Genomic DNA, 20493 nt, shown 5'->3' with positions numbered 1-20493 from the left:
CACTACCGAGAAGGCCCTCTGCCTGGTTCCCTGTAGTCTCACTTCTCGCAGTGAGGGAACACCAGAAGGCCCTCGGTGCTGGACCTCACTGTCCGGGCTGGATGATGGAGATGGAGACGCTCCTTCAGGTATACAGGGCCGAGGCCGTTTAGGGCATTAAAGGTCAGCACCAACACTGAAGCAGGACAGTCCCATTTTTAAAATGTTATCTTCACATCAGGCAATTGATGAAACGTCAGCGTATGTCATTCCCACTGTGCTGCGTTTCTGGTTGCTTGAGGAAATGTCACTTAGTCTGAAAACACATCGGGGGAAATTACAGCCCAAGTGCATGTAGGATATTCATGCTATAATCAAATGTATAATGTATGAGTTGTGTCGACGGAAATTGCCTTGTAAGTCTGATTTGCAGCACACTTGGGCGTCTCTTTTTCCTGCCACCGTTCATTACATTTGTACACTAGAATTTACATTGATTAAAAACGGCAATAAAAAATTGCTTGGCAGTGGCCTACTTAGGTGGATGCGTAATGATATATATCAAATGGCCCTAAGTACCATTAACTTCTGGTACACGATTAACAACATAACAGTGAAGGGGCTGAGAATTGTATTTTCAATTAAGTAATTTTAAACCATTCCATGTGGCAGCTATCACTGCATAGGAGACAATTTGCGTGCACTTACAGTCACCAGACATTTTCTTGACATTATAATGAAAATAAGAAAAGAAAAATGCACTGAAAGAGCTTTCCCTTCCCCCCAAATTAAAGATGCACACAGCGCTTGCTACATGTGGTTGCCTATATTTGTGCAGATTGAATGATTTTCTCTCTGTCACTGCATTCCTTTCTTTTTGGAAGCATAGGGTGGCTTGGAGAAAACTGCCCAATCAAAGTGGTGCAATTTTCATTTCAAATGGTTGCCTCACTATTGTGGTAGCATCTTCCACTGGGGGCAAATCCTGCATAACAAATCAGCATTGAGTACATCGAGTATCCATTGGCTGTCTTCTCTATTGCTGGGTTGTGTTTGAGCTTAAAAACAAAACAAAACACCTAGCCAAGTGGCAACGATATGAATGGAACCTCAAGACTTGAGGGTAACCTTTTTATAAACACGAACTTTTGCCAAAGTGCAGAGATGGGCATACTACCCTGGTCTCTGCATGGTGTGACTCAGAAATCACTTGACTTGTGTGTGAGTTTGAAAACAACAGCAACCAGAAACAAGTTGGCTCATTCCCTTAGTCAATCCAAAAGGGTTGGGAAGTGTGCACTTTGGCTCCCAGTATTCAACACATTCTTCCCAATGATGTTTTTCTTCCCTACTTCTCCTATTTCTTTCTGGTGCACTCTGTAGCGTGTCAAGAGTAAAAGAGCAGTAGTGCTTGGGAACCGAAAGTTTCTCAAGGGCAATATCCCTTGAGAAGACTTCAGTTCCTAAGCAGTCCTGTGCCTTTTGTCCAGATACAGAGGTACCTTGGGTTAAGTATTTAATTCGTTCCAGAGGTCTGTTCTTAACATGAAAGTGTTCTTAACCTGAAGCACCACTTTAGCTAATGGGGGCCTCCTGCTGGCGCTGTGCCACCGTATCACGATTTCTGTTCTCATCCTGAAGCAAAGTTCTTAACCTGAAGCACTACTTCTGGGTTAGTGGAGTCTGTAACCTGAAGCGAATGTAACCTGAAGCGTATGTAACGCGAGGTACCACTGTACACTGTGAAGCGTGTCAGAATGATGGAGAGGAAGGAGAAAACCTTTCCTCCCCTTGCCCTCTGCTTCTGCTACTACAGCATCTCCCAGGTGGAATCTACACACATTTAAAGAAATGCTGTGAAAATGCTTTTTGAAAAATATGTTGAATTTGCCTTGGTTCACTGTCGCCATCTAGTGCCACATTTGTGTATTGCACTTTACAACACACTTAAAACGTTTTATTTGCAGCTGTATAGCTGAGTCCCCACTCTCTACTTGCAGTTAAGAAAAGAGGAGAGTGGAGAAGATGCATTGGGGGCAGGTGGAGATAGGGGTGCGCTGCAGTTGAGAACCCTTTCCCAGCACGGGAATAAACAGAAACAGCCATCAATGAAGGTCAGGGGTTCATAGGGGCATATTCCTCTTTTGAGAGGTCCTTTTAAGGAGTTCATTTCCAAGATAGTCTTGAACAAATTTCTTCTACACCTCTTGGGAAAAGGTTTAATTTACTACTCTGTTATCATAAGAAATTGTGGAGGGAACATATAGAGCGATGCACCGCAGCAAAAATAAAATAAAATCATAAGCATAATCTATTCATCACTACTTAATTCTTCAATTTTGCGCTCTCTCTCTCTCTTTGATGTGTATGATTTTGAAGGCACATGATACTTGCTGGAGCCCAGTAGGTCTGAATCTGAGTGCTTGGATGAGAGACTAGCTAGGACCTAGGAACACCACTTTTTCTTCCATTATCCAATAAAGACAGTAAATGAAAGAATGAAAGCATGAATGAAAAAGAATGAAAGAATGAAGTTCTCTCTTAAGCAGTAAATGCTCCAACCAAAATAGACGGCTCTCTGGTGTTTCTTGAATTTAGAGCTGAATTCTGCATTCTTTAACTTGGTCGCTTGTAGCTGCCACAGGATTTAATTTGACTGGTTAAAATTAAAAAGGTAAAGGTAAAGGACCCCTGACAATTAAGTCCAGTCGCAGATGACTCTAGGGTTGCGACACTCATCTCGCTTTAAAGACCGAGGGAGCCAGCATTTGTCCGTAGATAGTTTTTCTGGGTCATGTGGCCAGCATGACTAAGCCGCTTCTGGTGAAACCAGAGTAGTGCCCGGAAATGCCATTTACCTTCCCGTTTACCTATTTATCTACTTGCACTTTTTGGCATGCTTTCAAACTGCTAGGTTGGCAGGAGCTGGGACCGAGAAACAGGAGCTCATCCCGTTGCGGGGATTCGAACCGCTGACCTTCTGATTGGCAAGCCCAAGTGGCTCAGTGGTTTTGACCACAGCGCCACCCACGTCCTCTGGTTAAAATTGCTAGCATCTTAATATGCCAAACAGATTCAACTCAAAAAATTACTGACTACCTTACATCATCAAAGCATGTACAGGCTTTGTATTTCTCAGTCGTTGCTTTCCTTCTGTCACTGATGAAAAAAACACACACTAATGCTGCCTTTTCTCTCACAGAACGTCGACAAGTGGTCCTTCGACGTATTTGCACTAAACGACGCTAGTGGGGACCATGCACTGAAATTCATTTTCTACGAATTGCTCACACGTTATGATTTGATTAGCCGCTTCAAGGTCAGTAATCCTGCAGTGCCCTTCCTCTCTGTTCTCTTGTAATTTACTCAAAGAAGAAATATCACTAACCTTGTAATTCTGCTTTATCTGTGCTATTGGCTGTGAACACGTGGTTGGTAAACCCTGTCTGTCGAATACTTGTCACCTGATTTTACTATTGTGTTGTTACTATTACTATTACTGTTATTACTATTGTGATGAACGAGACCAAGTAAGAATCAGTCAAGATGGCATCATATTGAAATGGGGTACATATACCGGCTTCACTGAAGGAAGGGTTCCGTGCTGTATTCAGTAGTGCTCCTGTCACAAACGTTTTTGATGCCTGTTATGTACTGAGCTGAATAGGATCCAAAATGCAGCAGTCTGATTGGTCCTAGAACAATAGGATTCAGAATGCAGCAGTCTGATTGGTCCACAGGAGCCACCCAATCCAGCTCCAGGTGGAAAGGAATCCGGAACCTGATTGGCCTACAGGAGAATTCCGGAATTGGCCAATCATGTGGGGCCCATTGTGTAAATAATGTATATAAGGTAGACATTCTGGGGGAACTTCCATTCCTCCTCACCACTATGAACTGAATAAAGAGCATGGAATCCACTCTCGACTCCGGGTATATTACAGTGCCAGTCACACTAACCTTCCTGGCTTTATGGCATTATCGTCTTCCAAAGCAACTACTCTGTTCCAAACTTAAAAATAGAAAGTGTAATATGCTGGTGGTCAACTAAAGAGGTTTAAAGACTGTCTCAAGGCAAATCTTAAAAAATGTAGTATAAACACCGACAACTGGGAAACACTGGCCTGCAAGTGCTCCAATTGGAGAACAGCCTTTACCAAAGATGTCATGGGCTTTGAAGACACTCTAACTCAGGATGCAAGGGAGAAACGTGCTAAGAGGAATGCACGCTTGGCAAATCCACACCGTGATCAACTCCCGCCCGGCAACCAATGTCCCCGGTGTGGAAGGCCGTGTGGCTCCAGAATTGGCCTCCACAGTCACCTACAGACTCATTGTTAAAACCGTGTTTATGGAAGACAATCTTACTCAGCTACGAGGGATCGCCGAAGAAGAAGAAGAAGAAGAAGAAGAAGAAGAAGAAGAAGACAATCCTACCCAACTACAGCCAACACCGCCTTGTTTGGTTCTGTGGTTTAACCCTTCCTGTTCAAGTTTCTGAGCAATACCCACTGGCCCTAATGAGCTCTTTAAAGTTCATCTAGCATGGCTTTGGTTGTGGTAATATGGAGGCGGCAAAAATATGTTGCACTTCCTATCTCTGCATTGTTGTACAATCCCTAGTAAAACATTTGTATCCTCCCACTAAGAGAGAGCTAGAGGAAAAAGCTCTCCTTACACCAGGAGGCTGCTCAGGACTGCTGTTCTTCCCCCTATATCCTTCTGAGTGGGATCTAGAGTCTGGTATGGCCTCCTCCTTGCCTCTTCTGTCTCCTCTGCTGTACCTGAGCACTTAAAAAATACAGTATGAACCTCCCTGAACAAGAATCACAAATGTTAAAAAGGAGGAAGAAGCTACAGGAAACTATCCCTTGTTTCTCCCTTGAAGATATGTGATATTTGGTGAGGTGGAGTCTGTATGAAAGTATATCAAAATCAAAATATATACGAGAAGTCCTGTGATCCACACATGGGATTTGGAAGTGGCACAGTCCTGTAGGATGACATGACTTCTGAATACTGGAACTGGCTTTGGGTGATCTACCCAAGGCTACACTGAGGTGTATTTTGAGTCTCAGCTTATAACCCATGCTCAGTCTTCTGTATTACACTGATTCCCATTGTTTTAAAAGAAGCTAACCAAGCTTAATTCTTGGATATAGACTGAAAGCAGTTAATGTCCACCTTAGTAAAACCAGCAACCCCCCATTGGGATATATATAGTTCTAAAAGTATATAGGCAATACTATGCCCAATAAAGTCATACTCAGAGAAGACTACTGAAAAAAACTAAATTGAATAGGTCTACACTGAGTATGACGTCTTCTTCTCTAGCAATCCCTTGTACCCGAGTAGGATTGTCTTCCATGAACACAGTCTTAACAGTGAGTCTGTAAGTGACTGTGGGGGCCAATTCTTGGAGCCACACGGCCTTCCACAGTGGGGACATAGGTTTCCGGACGGGAATTAATCACAATGAGAGTTTGCCAAACGTGCCTTCCTCTTAGCACATTTCTCCCTTGCGTCCTGAGTTCGAGCATCTTCAAAGTTCATGACACCTTCGGTAAAGGCTGTTCTCCAATTGGAGCACTCACAGGCCAGTGTTTCCCAGTTGTCGGTGTTTATGCTCCTTTTTTTTAAGATTTGCCTTGAGACAGTCTTTAAACTTCTTGTTGACCACCAGCATTACGTTTTCCATTTTTTAGTTCAGAATAGAGTAGTTGCTTTGGAAGACGATCATCAGGCATCCAAACAACATGACCAGTCCAACGAAGTTGATGTTGAAGAATCATTGCTTTGTCACAGGTGATCTTTGCTTCTTCCAGTACACCAGCATTAGTGTTAACCTGTTTTCCCAAGTGATGTGTAAAACTTTTTGGAGACACCATTGATGGAATCTTTCAAGGAGTTGGAGATGGCGTTTATAAGTGGTCCATGTTTCAAAAGCTCTATAACCCTTTGTGTTCCAGTAAATTTCAAAACAAAGAGGCTGTAGAAAACCAGAGGAGAATGCAGTTAATATTGCATGCTAGTGGTGAATGTCTGAAATCACACACATTTTGGACATTAAGGGCAAATGATAAGTACTTATGCCATTAACTTTGGTTGATATTTATAACAGAGTGAGACAATTTGAAGCACCAATGTACTTCCCTTCATGTGTTTTTGTTTAGATTCCAATATCTGCTCTTGTCTCCTTTGTGGAAGCCCTGGAAGTTGGCTACAGCAAGCATAAAAATCCATATCACAACCTAATGCATGCCGCAGATGTCACACAGACTGTTCATTACCTCCTTTTTAAGACAGGTGTAGCGGTAAGTAAATGATTCCCCTTTCTTAGGAGACCCAAACTATGTTGTGTATTTTGGGCAGATTTCCTGCATGACCCACTGGGGAAACCCAGCCAGATGGGCGGAGTATAAATAATAAATTTTATTATTGTTATTATTATTCATGGCTTGTTCGTGGGATTTAAATGACAACAAACCCCAAGATTTATGAGCACCAAAGTGGGTCTCTGGTTTAGACCCTTTGGATTAGAGTCGGTTGCTCAGATATGTCTTTGGGATTCTAACTTGCTGCTTCTCCAATGCTTAGAGAATGTAGTTCCCCTTTGGACTGTGGGATTTTGAAACTGGCCAAAAGGTCAGGCAAAAGGAGATTATAAAGTGAACTTAAACAGTGGCAGCTGTTTTGGGCAATGGTCCCACAAGTTATGTGCATGCCACAGAATATATAATGCCTCAGAGCTTTAGTATGGTTTTAACCAGTGGCCATAATGTAAATATTGCTATCTTTTTTTCTAACTTGGCAAATGCACCCTAAATCCATGAGTTAAGCTACTCCTTTGGGATTCAGGGGGAAAAAACTTAACTGCATGGCAAAATGGCACAAAATTTAGGATACGGAAAGAAGAATAAAGTGAAAACAAATACAAAATAATAGTAACAACCATTGCGTGTCGAGGTCCCCAAGCCACCCCCCAAATAACTCACAACACACACTTAATTTTTGTTTAAGGTTTTTGGCCTAATTTTGGCCACAACTTTATTTAAATACAAAACCGTGAGTGGTTGTTTAGGCATTGGTTAAGACTATCTGTCCCCCTGCCTGGGGACAGAACTGACTTCCGGGCACCACCGAAAGACAGTGCGGGGGAAAGCAAGTCGGGGAGAAATGGAGCTGAGTCACAGACCCTCAATTCTCATCCACATGCTCCCCGAAGGCTTGCCGGCCCTAGTCCCATTCCAGGGGTTGGACGAAAAGATGGCAAGCCCCAGGATTCCTTTAACGGAATTCCCTTTCCGCAGCAACCATGGAGGGGCAGGCCCAGCCTATCCTAACCCCTCCTCCACCAATTTATAACCAATGCCTAACCGCAACCTTACAAGTTGTGACGATTTGCTACGCAGTAGGCAGAAACCAAATGGCCCAGCCAATCAGCCAGATGGACAAAATTCCTACCAAGCCCCTGCCCCAACGGCAGACAACCCTATGACAGGCATAGCAAGGTCAATGCAACAACCCCTTACTCAAGGGCAGGTGGGCGGGTGATCCGTTGCACGCAGCAAAGAGAAAGCTCCAGGCTGCGTGCAGAGTATTTAAACATTTTACCCCTCCCACCAAAATTGCAACATAACTTTTCCCCCAGCAACCCAATGAACCAATCACTGCCCCAGGCCATCTTTAGAGACCCTGCCTGGTAACAGAGGGGTGGCTCAGCAGACCCCACCGCAACACGTGCTCTCCATGAAGGAGAACACGCTTTCTGAGATAACTACTGTGTTTCGTGAAATTGTTCTAAAATTATTTACATTTAAGAACGCCCCAAATTATAGCTTTGGATGATTTGGAAATTGTGGAAAGACAAAAATATAAGAAAATATTTTAGGCAGTGTTCTTTTCTCCTGCTTATGCACTTTTATCTTTTTCAAAGCTGACACAAAAAACACAATATTTAATTGGGCAAGTGTGGATGATTCATGGCAATCAACTTCTGGCAGTGCTCCTTGGTTGATGTTTGGCAAAAACATGATGCGTCAAAGCTGAGTGCAAACAGCTACGTGACCCTGTTCTGTAAAACTGCCGTCAGGGGCACTGTATATTGCGAGCAGTCAATTTACCTTCACCTCACACAGATTATAGGCATAACATGTGACCCACTTCTGAGGGGGCAAGAGGTGTAATGCCAATAAGTGAGCAACATTATTGAAAATGCCATTGTTCCGTTTTAGAGGTGGATTGGACCAGCATTGCTATCAAGCACCTATCTAGAGTTAACAAGAGCTACTGCCATTTTGTAGCCTCATTTGAGTGTGATGCTGAGCTATGGTTAAATAGTACATGAAGGAGCCTCAGCGGAGCGCACACATGTGCAGCCCACACATGTGATGTCATACAGATCGGGAGGAGGCTGCAAGGCCCGGCAAGGCCCTCTGCCACCATGGGGAGGCCTGGTGGGGTCCACCTCTGCCACCACGGTGAGGCCCAGTAAGTCCTGGCCCCTCAAGATCGGGGGGCTCAGCCCTGTCCCCACATACTTTGAGGGGCTCCAGCCCCATTGAGTTGGCGGCTAGGAGGCCCAGGCACTCCTAAGCTCTTCTCCTCCTCCAGCACAGCTGTGAAAAAGTTGGAAGCTTTTGTTTCCTATAAAAAATAATATAAAAAAATTATTAGGAATTTAAACAAAACATATTATCTTAAAACATATCATCCTTAATTCCCCCCATTCCCCCCTCCCCACCCCTGACTTCCCTCAGTTCCAGTCTCTGGTTTCTCTATAAATGCTATTCTCTGCATGTTACAGAATTGTATAGATCCTTAATTTGTCTAACCGGTTATTATCAATAAAAAGTTTGTGAGTGTTTATTCAAAACCTGCCAAGGAGTCCAATTCACTTTGTTGCATCTTTAAGTGCTTTGTAAAAGGTTCCCATTCATCTTTAAAGTCACAGTTATCCTTGTCCTGTAGTTTATATGTCAATTTTGCCAATTCTGCATAATCCATCAATTTCTCTTGCCATACTTCTTTAGTCAGAGTTTCCTCGGTTTTCCATCCTTGTGCTGTTAAGATTCTCGCCGCCGTTTTCACATACCTAAAGATGTTTCTCAACTTCTTTGGCAGGTCTTTTCCTACAATCCCTAACAAAATGCTTCAGGTTTTTAAACAAATGTTAGATGGAACATTTGCTTCAATTCATTGTATCATTTCCCAAATTTTTAAAATTACATTACAATCCCACCACATGTGATAAAATGTCCCCTCTTTTTCCTTGCACTTCCAACATATATTTGAGCTAGTTTTGTACATTTTCCCTAACTGCACTGGTGTCATATACCATCTATACATCATCTTCATATAATTCTCCTTCAACAAAGAACAATCTGTAAATTTTAGATCAATTTTCCATTACCTTTCCCAATCTTCCGTCATAATGTTGTGACCTACATCTTGTGCCCATTTGATCATGACTGATTTTACCTCTTCATTGCTTCCTTTTTTAACTAGTTGCAGACTAGTGTTATATCCAAAGCCAGGCAATCTATGGTTAGTCTTAACCAGGCATAGGCAAACTCGGCCCTCCAGACATTTTGGGACTACAACTCCCATCATCCCTAGCTAACAGGACCTGTGGTCAGGGATGATGGGAGTTGTAGTCCCAAAACATCTGGAGGGCCAAGTTTGTCTGTGCCTGGTCTTAACTATGGTTTACTGAAACAGACCAACTTCAACCCAGGAGTTTTGAAGCTGGCTTGTTACAGTCAACCAGACTGGCCGCATTTAATGGTTCGGAAGCTATTGAGTAAGGGTGCAGAGAACTTAAAACCTGAGTGTGATGAATAAATGCAGGTTCTAGTCTAAGGTCTTGGCTGCATGAAATCCGGATTGATGTTAGTTAACAGGAAAGCCAAATTTGATTCATGTGCAAAAGAAACAATGGGGCAGAGTCGACAGGCCTTTTCCTCTTCCTTTTTGCTGAAAACAGGGGCTTTGTTAATAAAATTTTGAAGGGATAAGTCAGCCTAAGGGCAACGCTACCCACGCATGCTATGATTACACAAACCTCGACATCAGGAAATGTAATGAAGGTCCTGCACCTTTCTCAAAGCAGTCCAAAGAAACATTAGCAGTGCCATATAGTTTTCTGCAAGAGCTAATGTAGCAAATCGGAGAAAACCTGCTCCCTTAATAGGGATTTGAGGGAAAGGGCTCAGTGGTAGAATCTATTGTAAATGTGCTTTCAACCTCATTTCTCTCATTAAGAACCCTTAAAAGAAATCTATTCATTTCAACCCAACAAGCAACCTAATAACATTTTGCCCGGGGACATTTTTATGTTACTGTTGTAACTTCCGAGTAATACTGCCAGTCCATCATAATTATATTATCCTTAGCGCTAGTCCAAAGGGTCTGATGATATATCATAAACAGGATTCAAGTAAAAATTACAAGGATCATCATACATAAAATCACACCAAAAATAGTACCACCTAGCAGTGACTATAATAACAGCAACAAGCAGTCGCTTGTGGGGATATAAATGTTTTGTTGAAAGGTTTTCTTGAATTAAGATATTATTATTAATTTGGTTTTTTAAAATCTCCTTTCCAGTGTTTGCTCAAGGTGACAGACAAGGCTGATAAATACATTAACAATAAACTCAAAAATTCAGTGGATTGGATTCACACAAAGACTGCAAGTCTAACAAATTAACCTGGGTTTAAGTCTCCTTGAACTTAGCAGGGCATATTTCTCTGAAGAAAAGCATTGGGTTGTGCTGCAAATTAACTGCACTTGGTTCCAGCTGAAATCAGTGGGACTTAAGAAATGACTTAAGCGACCACTGAAATCAGTAGGGATTAAGTGCTGCTAAACTTAGCCTTGATTCAACCAACTAAAATTAGTTCATAAAAGAATGAACATTGTCGGCAAACAAGAGCAAGTGATCTCTGGGAGGAGTGGAAAGTAAATACAGTCACACCTCATGTTACATCCACTTCAGGTTGCGTGTTTTTGTCTTGTGTTCCACAGCAACCTGGAAGTACTGGAATGGGTTAGGGTTAGGGTAAATCGTGCTTTGCGCATGCGCAGACGCACCAAATCACACTGCACACCTGTGCAGATGCGGCGCTTTGAGTTGCGGGCTTTTCATGTTACGGACGGGCTTCCGGAATGGATCCCATCCGTAACATGAGGTACCACTGTAGAACTATGACTTCAAAAGGGTGTTCATCTCCATCTCTCAGCATTTATACCAGGCATCTCCAACCTGTGGCCCTCCAGGTGTTTTGGCCTACAACTCCCATGATCCCTAGCTAACAGGACCAGTGGTCAGGGATGATGGGAACTGTAGTCCAAAACATCGGGAGGGCCGAAGTTTGGGGATGCCCGATTTATACTGTTCCACAAAATGGGTACAACAACACAGGACTCAGCTATAGAGCTGCAAGTATAACGTTCTAAGTACATTATACAAATGCGACCCTAGATGGCTCTGATGAGCTAATGGCAAATCCCATATATATTTCATAACGTTTTTGTTCTTCTTTTTAAAAAAGCGTTTTCACATAATTTTTTTTGTATCTGTGTAGATTCATGGACAGCTCTATCCCATACACTAGTGCCATGTATGTTGCCAGCGTGGTGTAGTGGTTAAGAGTGGTGGATCTGGTGTACCATGTTCGCTTCCCTGCTCTTCCACATGCAGCTGCTGGGAGACCTTGGGCCAGTTACACTTCTTTGATGTCTCTCAACCCCACTCACCTCACAGAGTGTTTGTTGTGGGGGAGGAAGGGAAAGGAGAATGTTAGCTGCTTTGAGACTCCTTAGGGTAGTGATAAAGCGGGATATCAAATCCAAACTCCTCCTCCTCCTCCTCCTCCTCCTCCTCCTCCTCCTCCTCCTCCTCCTCCTCTTCTTCTTCTTCTTCTTTTACATGCAGCCGCTGGGAGAGATCATCAGGAGGTTTGGGCTGGGTGTTCATCAGTATGCGGATGATACCCAGCTCTACCTCTCTTTTAAATCAGAACCAGTGAGGGCGGTGAAGGTCCTGTGTGAGTGTCTGGAGGCGGTTGGAGGATGGATGGCGGCTAACAGATTGAGGTTGAATCCTGACAAGACAGAAGTACTGTTTTGGGGGGACAGGAGGTGGCCAGGTGTGGAGGATTCCCTGGTCCTGAATGGGGTAACTGTGCCCCTGAAGGACCAGGTGCGCAGCCTGGGAGTCATTTTGGACTCACAGCTGTCCATGGAAGCACAGATCCAATCTGTGTCCAGGGCAGCTGTTTACCAGCTCCATCTGGTACGTAGGCTGAGACCCTATCTGCCTGCGGACTGTCTCGCCAGAGTGGTGCATGCTCTGGTTATCTCCCGCTTGGACTACTGCAATGCACTCTAGGTGAAGGTGACTCGGAAACTACAACTAATCCAGAATGCAGCAGCTAGACTGGTGACTGGGGGTGGCTGCCAAGACCATATAACACCGGTCTTGAAAGACCTACATTGGCTCCCAGTATGTTTCCGAGCACAATTCAAAGTGTTGGTGCTGACCTTTAAAGCCCTAAACGGCCTCGGTCCAGTATACCTGAAGGAGCGTCTCCACCCCCATCATTCTGCCCGGACGCTGAGGTCCAGCACCAAGGGCCTTCTGGCGGTTCCCTCATTGCGAGAAGCAAAGCTACAGGGAACCAGGCAGAGGGCCTTCTCGGTAGTGGCGCCCGCCCTGTGGAACGCCCTTCCAGCAGATGTCAAAGCGATAAACAACTACCTGGCATTCAGAAGACATCTTAAGGCAGCCCTGTTCAGGGAAGTTTTTAACGTGTGATATTTTACTGTATTTTTGGTTTTTATGGAAGCCGCCCAGAGTGGCTGGGGAGGCCCAGCCAGATGGGCAGGGTATAAATAATAAATTATTATTATTATTATTATTATTATTATTATTATTATTATTATGTCCCTAAAAACCTGGACCCCCAATTCAGCCGTGTTTGTGAATAGCTCTGCGCAACAAGCTGTTGATTTGGGAGGGAGGGAAGAGCAGAGGCAGCTACACATCTGCTCTCCTGATCACCTTCTGAACAGCTGGTCACTGTGAGGAAAGCTTATTCAGAGGTCTGCATGTGTGCAGCTTCTTTGAAACTGTGCGCTTAGTTCCTGTTTGCACACAGAAACCTCGTCTCACTAAGACTACATGTGCCGAGTGTTGAGCTCTTTGGGGATCCATAACTAGCTATAGAGCTTTGCGAGTCTAATCTGCCTTTTTTAAAAAATAAAAATAAAAATTATATACCACTTGATTGTTGCATGTGAAGACCCCCGAAACCACCCTCAAATAAAACACAATTGTGGCGTTTGCCCTTCTAGGTGTATGACATCATACTGGGTTCATAAGAAAAGGGTTAACTAATTGTAAAATGACTAACCAGTGTTGTTGAAACAAAATAAAAAAATTCCTTCCAGTAGCACCTTAAAGACCAACTGAGTTAGTTCTAGGTATGAGCTTTCGTGTACATGCACACTTCTTCAGATACACAGATACAGATACTTCAGATACAGTGTTGTTGAGAAGACAGTCTGGAGTTAGAAGAGACAGAGAGGATAAGTCTGTGGGTTGGGCTAGTCTGATGTGAGAGATGGAGAGAATTCGTTAAGAGGAGTCAGTCAAACTGTTGATATAATCAGTCAGAAGGTATTAGGAAGGTATAGGCCAGTAAAGAAACTAAAGTTAAGAAACTGACAGGAATATTATCTGAGAAACCATGAACTTTTTAATGCTTATAAAATAAACTTGTTTATTTGGTTCAATTTTAACAACTGTCTGGACTCAGTGTTTTACCAGAGAGTAACTGGTTGGTGGCAGCAGGGAAGTGAGCACAGTGGTGGCACAGGGATCAATAGTCCATTAAACGTCTGGGGACCCTGTGTGATCGCCACAACAATAGACACAGAAAATTTTGTTTAAGGTTTTTGGCACAACTTTATTGATTACAGCATGTGAGTGGTTTCTTAGGCATTGGTTCGGGCTACCTGAACCAGCACTCATTCAGGAACAGGACTGACAACTGGGTGCCACCAGAGCTCAGTAAGGGAAAACATACTGGGGGAGCACAGAGGTGGATTCCGTCTCTTAGTTCACCCCAGTTGCTCCTGGGGACTCTGGCATGGCTCTAACCCCTGGGAGGGAATCGGACAAAAGCAAGGCGAGCCCCTGGGTTCCTTTCATGGAATTCCCTAGCAACAGCAAAAGGGGGGCAGGCCCAGCCAACCACATCCCCTCCGCAAAACACTGAACCAATGCCTAACCACACCAACCTTACAAAGATGTGACGATTTGCTACGCGGTAGGTAAAAACCAAATAGCAGCCGCCAAACAGCCAAATACTGAAAAAAAATGAACCTATGCTGCCAATTCTCGTGGTAGACTAGTATGAAGTAAGCAGCACATAAGCGGCACACAAAACACTAACAAACCACTCTACGTTCTAAATCTTATATTAATAATCCAAAAATTGAGAGAACAAGGTACAAGATCTACTACAGAAGCCACAAACAGAAAACTCATTCGAATTGCGTCCAAAAGGAAGACCCAGTCTTTAAAGTTCCTTTAGCCAGGCTCCTGTAGATATCAATAAAGCTAAGTTTGATCAAACGAAATGTCGGGGATGTTACGTTGAAGGGTTAGATATCAACGAAGATAAGTTTGATCAAACAAAGTGTCGGTGATGTTATGTCGGTGATGTTATGTCCCTTTACTTTAAGAAGAGAGAGCAGGGAGCCTAGAAGCTGTAGATCAGCAGTTAGCACCCAGATAGCAGAATGAGCCAGGTCCACAGGTCACCTGAGCAAAGTCATCCCTACTATGGTGAGATGTATTGCATTTCTAAATTACCATAAACAATCTCTAGTCTTCTTTTTTTGACAATGCATAAGTGGCTACTGTAGTTCATTGGTAGAGTGCATGATTTGCACGATGAAAATCCCAGGTATAATTCATTTGAAAGAATTTCTGGTAGCATGGTTGCAAAGCCAACTGCCTCAGATCTTGGAAGGTCTGCAGTGAAAAGTGCGCCAGAGTGTAGCGTTCTAGGCTAACAGGTAGAACATGCCTTACAAAACAAAACACTTGTCAAAGTTTGGAAGGGGTGCCACGTGGTCTGACTGATGTTAAATCTTTTTCTTTTTTCTTAGCACTGGTTGACAGAGCTGGAAATCTTCGCTATGATCTTTGCTGCTGCCATCCACGACTATGAGCACACTGGAACCACAAACAACTTTCATATTCAGACACGGTGAGTCCATTCAGGATCATTGATAAAGGCACAAAAAGTTGTGAAGGAAGAAACAGTAAGAAAAATCCGTAAATGAAAACAAAGCGTCCATATAATATCCATATGAAACTGCTTTGGGGGTGTGGGGAAGATTGAACTAGAGTCTACAAATACTTGTATGTTGATTTAATACTTCTTGTTGAAAAAAAATCAGATTACAAATCCTAAATCTGGCACATTTTGTTCCCAAATCATGAGGCTATTTTTCCCCCCAAAGAAGAGTGAGTGTTGCTCTTCACAAATAATCAATTTTCTATATCTGAAGAAGTGTGCATGCACACGAAAGCTCATACCTAGAACTAACTTAGTTGGTCTTTAAGGTGCTACTGGAAGGAATTTTTTGTTTTGACTATGGCAGACCAACACGGCTACCTATCTGTAATCAATTTTCTAGTTGATTTTAAAAATTTCAAATGTTAGGTCTTTTTAGGCTTAGGTAAATTTTGATCTCTTAATGTCAGGTATTTAAATTCATAGTGTAGTGGTACAACAACAAGGACAAGATGAATTAGAACTAGTTCCCTTTTAAAAAAATAAACTTTCAAAGCACTGGAGGAGCATAACATGAAACCTCTGGTTTTGACGGCAGCTGCAAATATTAACAGATGGATGGAAAGAATAAGGTATTCGTGCCTGCATGTGACTTTAAATGTTAATAAATTACTTAGGAAAAAAATCCAATGGGGAAGTTTTGAACTGAACTATTACTAAATGAGAAATGGATAAGGTTGATTATTTGGGATCTCTGTGGTATTAATGTAGCATTTTGTTATGAATCAAAGCTCATAGTTCATTCATATTATTGAATGCTGTGTGTGTTATGTTTCAATGCAAGGTTCCAGTCTTTAAATCAGAAGGAATAAAAAAAAAGTTCAGTTTGATGGAGCTAATCACTTTGGAGCTAATAATGAAGAAAAATAATCCTCCATAACTTTAGTGCAAGGTTTTCAATATTTCAGTAAGTGGTGAGAACTGATTAAGAGTTGAATAACAGTCTCATGATTTCAGCCTTATTAGTATTACCACGCTTACCTTTCAATTGCTGTTTAAGTAGGACTTAAACAATTAAATATCCTTGGTTTAAGTCAGAGGTGATCTTTATCGTTAATAAAAATACTACTTATTATGGAGTGAAAAGGTTAATTAATATCATACTAAAAAGGAAGAGACTTTGAATTTCTGATGAGTTTATGAACAAATTGGCTCTTTACTAATTACTGGATTTTACTACTGTGAAGAAATAATTCTAGAAAGACTTTTAATTATTTTCAGTGGAAGACATTAACCACAACAAATAACATCGTCTCAAAACTCCCTATAAAGATATGTATTTTTCCTGACAGCCTGCCCTGTTCTGTTCTACTTCTCTCTGCCATATTTCTTGGGTTCCCACATTTTCTTTTATGCTGTTTGCAGTGGCATTGATGGAGGCACTCATTTGTTCAGTCATTTCTGGCAACAGCTATTTTATTTAGCCATAATTCCCTAGGCATTGAATCTTCCAGATGAATATTCTAGAGAAAGATGATAGCTATCATTTTAAAAAATGGCAGCCCCCCCCCCCAGTGGCAGCCATCATATTTTCCTAAAATGTCCCCAAATTACACTATTAAGGCATTCTGGGTAGATAAAATGGCAGCCACCAGTATAATGAACCCTGCTGCTTCTGGAACAAGACAAACCATCCCCCCATCTCTGAATGCCATGAATAGGTGTCCCTTTTGTATCACTTTGTACGTTCATTTTGGAAAAAATGAGAATTGAGCTCAGTTTTTCATTTGTTCCACACCAGTATCACACAATTGGAGCCAATGAATAGATACTGAAATGTGAAGCAAAGATATTCCCTTCATTGGAGGAAGAATAAAAATTCCAACCTATGTTTATAGTTATGGGATCTTTGTTTTATAGGTCAGATACAGCCATTCTTTACAATGATCGGTCTGTATTAGAAAATCATCACCTCAGTGCAGCGTTCCGCCTTCTGCAAGATGACGAGGAGATGAATATCCTGTCTAACCTCTCAAAGGATGATTGGAGGTAAGGATCCCTGCTGACCTTGATGGCTGTCAGCCTGATTGCTCCAAGTGTTCCCCTCAAGTGTACTCAGTGGGAATCTTGGTACATAGATGATCAGCAGAGGATGAAGTCTGATAGCAAATGATGAGAGGAGAAGTGGTCCTCAATTTGTACCGAAGCAATTATGTCAAAGTTGTAGCATAAATCACGTTAAAAGACATAACATTTACATTTTTCTTTGGTGCTGTCATGAGCTCTGCAGAGTGCTGACAAGTGGAGCTGTTCCACTCCAGGAATGGTACAAGACAAAGAAGTAGAATCTGAGTTCCAGTAAAAAATGCATACCAATCCTTGTCAAAACGTTGGATTCACACAATGTGTTGATTCCCAAAAGTTCACTGAGACATATTTGAAAGACTCTCACCAATATCAAATACGTTTTGACTGGTGTCTTCAGTGGCCATTGTTGAAGCAACAATTCCAAACTGAAAATTCTTCATCTCCTCAATATACTACAGAACCATAGAAAAATCTTCTGTCTATGCTGGAATCAAGAGCATCAGTTTCTGAAAGCAGTCTCATTCAGCAACACAACAACAAGGTTTTGTTTAGAAGAGTGCTTTTGTGCTCAGGTTCTGCTTGCAGGCTGGCCACTGTGCGTACTGGATGTTGGACTAAACGGGCCTTTTGCCTCATCCAGAAAGCTCTTCTCAAATCCAAGCAAAACCTGTCCCTTTCTGAGAGTTCAAAAATATTGAACTTCGGCCTTAATGACCTTAAACATGACACCAGGCAGTCTAAAATATCTGTTCCACACATATTTGGCTTTAGGTGTGAATTGGGCTACAGCATTAACAAGCCAACACACATTGTAAGCTGGGGCTGTAGATCATTTGCTGGTGGGCAACATTGCATATTTAGCAACTAGCATTCAATTAACATGGGAGTACAGGGACGTGTGTGGTGCTGTGGGTTAAACCAGAGAGTCTAGGACTTGCCGGTCAGAAGGTTGGCGGTTTGAATCCCCGTGACGGAGTGAGCTCCCATTGCTCGGTCCCTGCTCCTGCCAACCTAGCAGTTCGAAAGCACGTCAAAGTGCAAGTAGATAAATAGGTACTGCTCCGGTGGGAAGGTAAACGGTGTTTCCGTGCGCTGCTCTGGTTCGCCAGAAGCGGCTTAGTCATGCTGGCCACATGACCCGGAAGCTTTACGCTGGCTCCCTCGGCCAATAAAGTGAGATGAGTGCCGCAACCCCAGAGTCGGTCATGACTGGACCTAATGTGAGAGCCAGTGTGGTGTAGTGGTTAAGAGCGTAATCTGGTGAACCGGGTTCGCTTCCCCGCTCCTCCACATGCAGCTGCTGGGTGACCTTGGGCTAGTCACACTTCTTTGAAGTCTCTCAGCCCCACTCACCTCAAAGAGTGTTTGTTGTGGGGGAGGAAGGGAAAGGAGAATGTTAGCCACTTTGAGACTCCTTCGGGTAGTGATAAAGCAGGATATCAAATCCAAACTCTTTTTCTTCTTCTTCTTCTAATGGTCAGGGGTCCCTTTAGCTTTACCTTTACAGTGCCTTAGCATCAGTTACCATAAACTTGCAACTTGGACCCCTTTTCCCCAGAAAAGGGTGAGAAAGAGACTGGCTCCCACATACCTCACAATATCTGGCAAGATGTGGGGTGCCCAATATTGTTTTGTTGGCATCTGTCTGCCTCAAGACGCAATGGAGTGTGCCTCCGGGAGTGAAGTCAAACCTCTGTGTTAGTAGCACCGACGTGACCTCCACAGGGCACAATCCTGGGCAATGTATTTGGGGATCCTGGGCTGCTCTTGGCTTTACTGAAGTGGACCAAAGGAAAGCATAGCAATATGTTTGGCACCAGCTTGGCTGCAAAAGATGCTGGAAGAAGGCATACAAGGCACTATCCAACTGTCTTAGGGACTCCACTCTGGATTTGTGTAGGATTCACTCCTTGGCATTTTCTGCTCCAAAAGATATCCAGCAAGGCAGTGGAGGTTTAGGATCAGAGTTGTCCTTCTCCTAGACGGGCTACCTTCCCAGGCTGATGCCCCAACCTTCCTTCCAGAGCATGTCCATAAACTACCTTTTTGACGTTGGACCCACTTCTGGTCTCATCCACTCAATCTGCCAGAGCTTGTATTTGCATGCAGGGGAAGCCCCTAAACCAATGAGAGTTTGAGACTCATCGGCTACCCTCACCCGATTTAGCTGGCTAGTCAAAGCCATTCCCAGGGTGTGGCTGCTGTCACATGCGGACAGATTCTAGGACATTCGTAAAACTACAACAACAAACCTATGGTTACGTGGAACATACTCTGTAAACACACAAAACGTAACCGGCTGTACTTTTGAATAAATAAGGTATACTATTCATTGTATCAATTTGTAGATTTCAACAGAAGTCTCATAAAGTTCAACAAAAAAAGCAGAAGACCCAGTGGATCAGTTCATTCTCTAGTCAGTTCATGCATAAGATAGATACATGTATAAGTATCTATTTCGGCTAATATTAAGGCTAATATTCCAGAAATCCTTGTCTGAGACTCTGTGAAAGGATTCTGTAACAACCCTTCATGTGGATTATTGGACTATTTGAACAGACAGGTGGAATAGATACTTATACATGTATGGACCTCTTCTGCTTTTTTTGTTGAACTTTATGAGACTTCTGTTGAAATCTACCAATTGATACAATAAATAGTGTACGTTATTTATTCAAAAGTACAGCCGGTTACGTTTTGTGTGTTTATTGGACAGATTCTAGGAGTCACAGGTGCGAGCTAAGTGCAGGGTGGGGAGAAAAGGTAAGTAAACTACAACAGAAGGAGCGTGATGTGCCCCCCCCCCGAGAAACTACCCCTCTCCTAACACCCCACACACCCTGGGTGTCCAGTATAGATAATAGGGAAATGAAATTGTATAAAGTCCTCAAGTACAATCTACAATTTAGCCTCATTTTTAAAATCTGGACCTATTAGATGAAGCCCCTCTTTCCTTCCCAAATTTAGGCCTTGTGTAATTTTTGCCTGCTCAGCATCAAATTTAAACAGGGCCTGGTGATTCGGGAGCTTTGCGTTTCCAAGAAAACAGAGTGCCCTGATGTCAAGGTTATCTCCTAGCAAGAGCGGCTACATCATCTGACTAACTTGC

The 20493-nt window shown here is 42.8% G+C and overlaps 1 protein-coding gene across 4 annotated transcripts in view; it reads left to right on the top strand.

The window, feature by feature from the left end:
- Positions 1 to 20493, top strand: part of PDE1C (phosphodiesterase 1C) — a 278643-nt gene that overhangs the window by 217901 nt on the left and 40249 nt on the right. For all 4 annotated transcript variants that reach the window (XM_081834768.1, XM_081834770.1, XM_081834769.1 and 1 more), the window contains 4 exons: positions 3182 to 3298; positions 6153 to 6293; positions 15166 to 15266; positions 17217 to 17345. In XM_081834768.1, the coding sequence (XP_081690894.1) occupies positions 3182 to 3298; positions 6153 to 6293; positions 15166 to 15266; positions 17217 to 17345 (488 nt within the window). The remainder of the gene's footprint in view (positions 1 to 3181; positions 3299 to 6152; positions 6294 to 15165; positions 15267 to 17216; positions 17346 to 20493) is intronic.

The sequence above is a fragment of the Podarcis erhardii genome (assembly GCF_964252035.2).
Source record: "Podarcis erhardii genome assembly, chromosome: 12".
NCBI lineage: Eukaryota > Metazoa > Chordata > Lepidosauria > Squamata > Lacertidae > Podarcis > Podarcis erhardii.
Note: the sequence above shows the minus strand (reverse complement) of the source record. Positions and strands in the feature narration are given on the sequence as shown.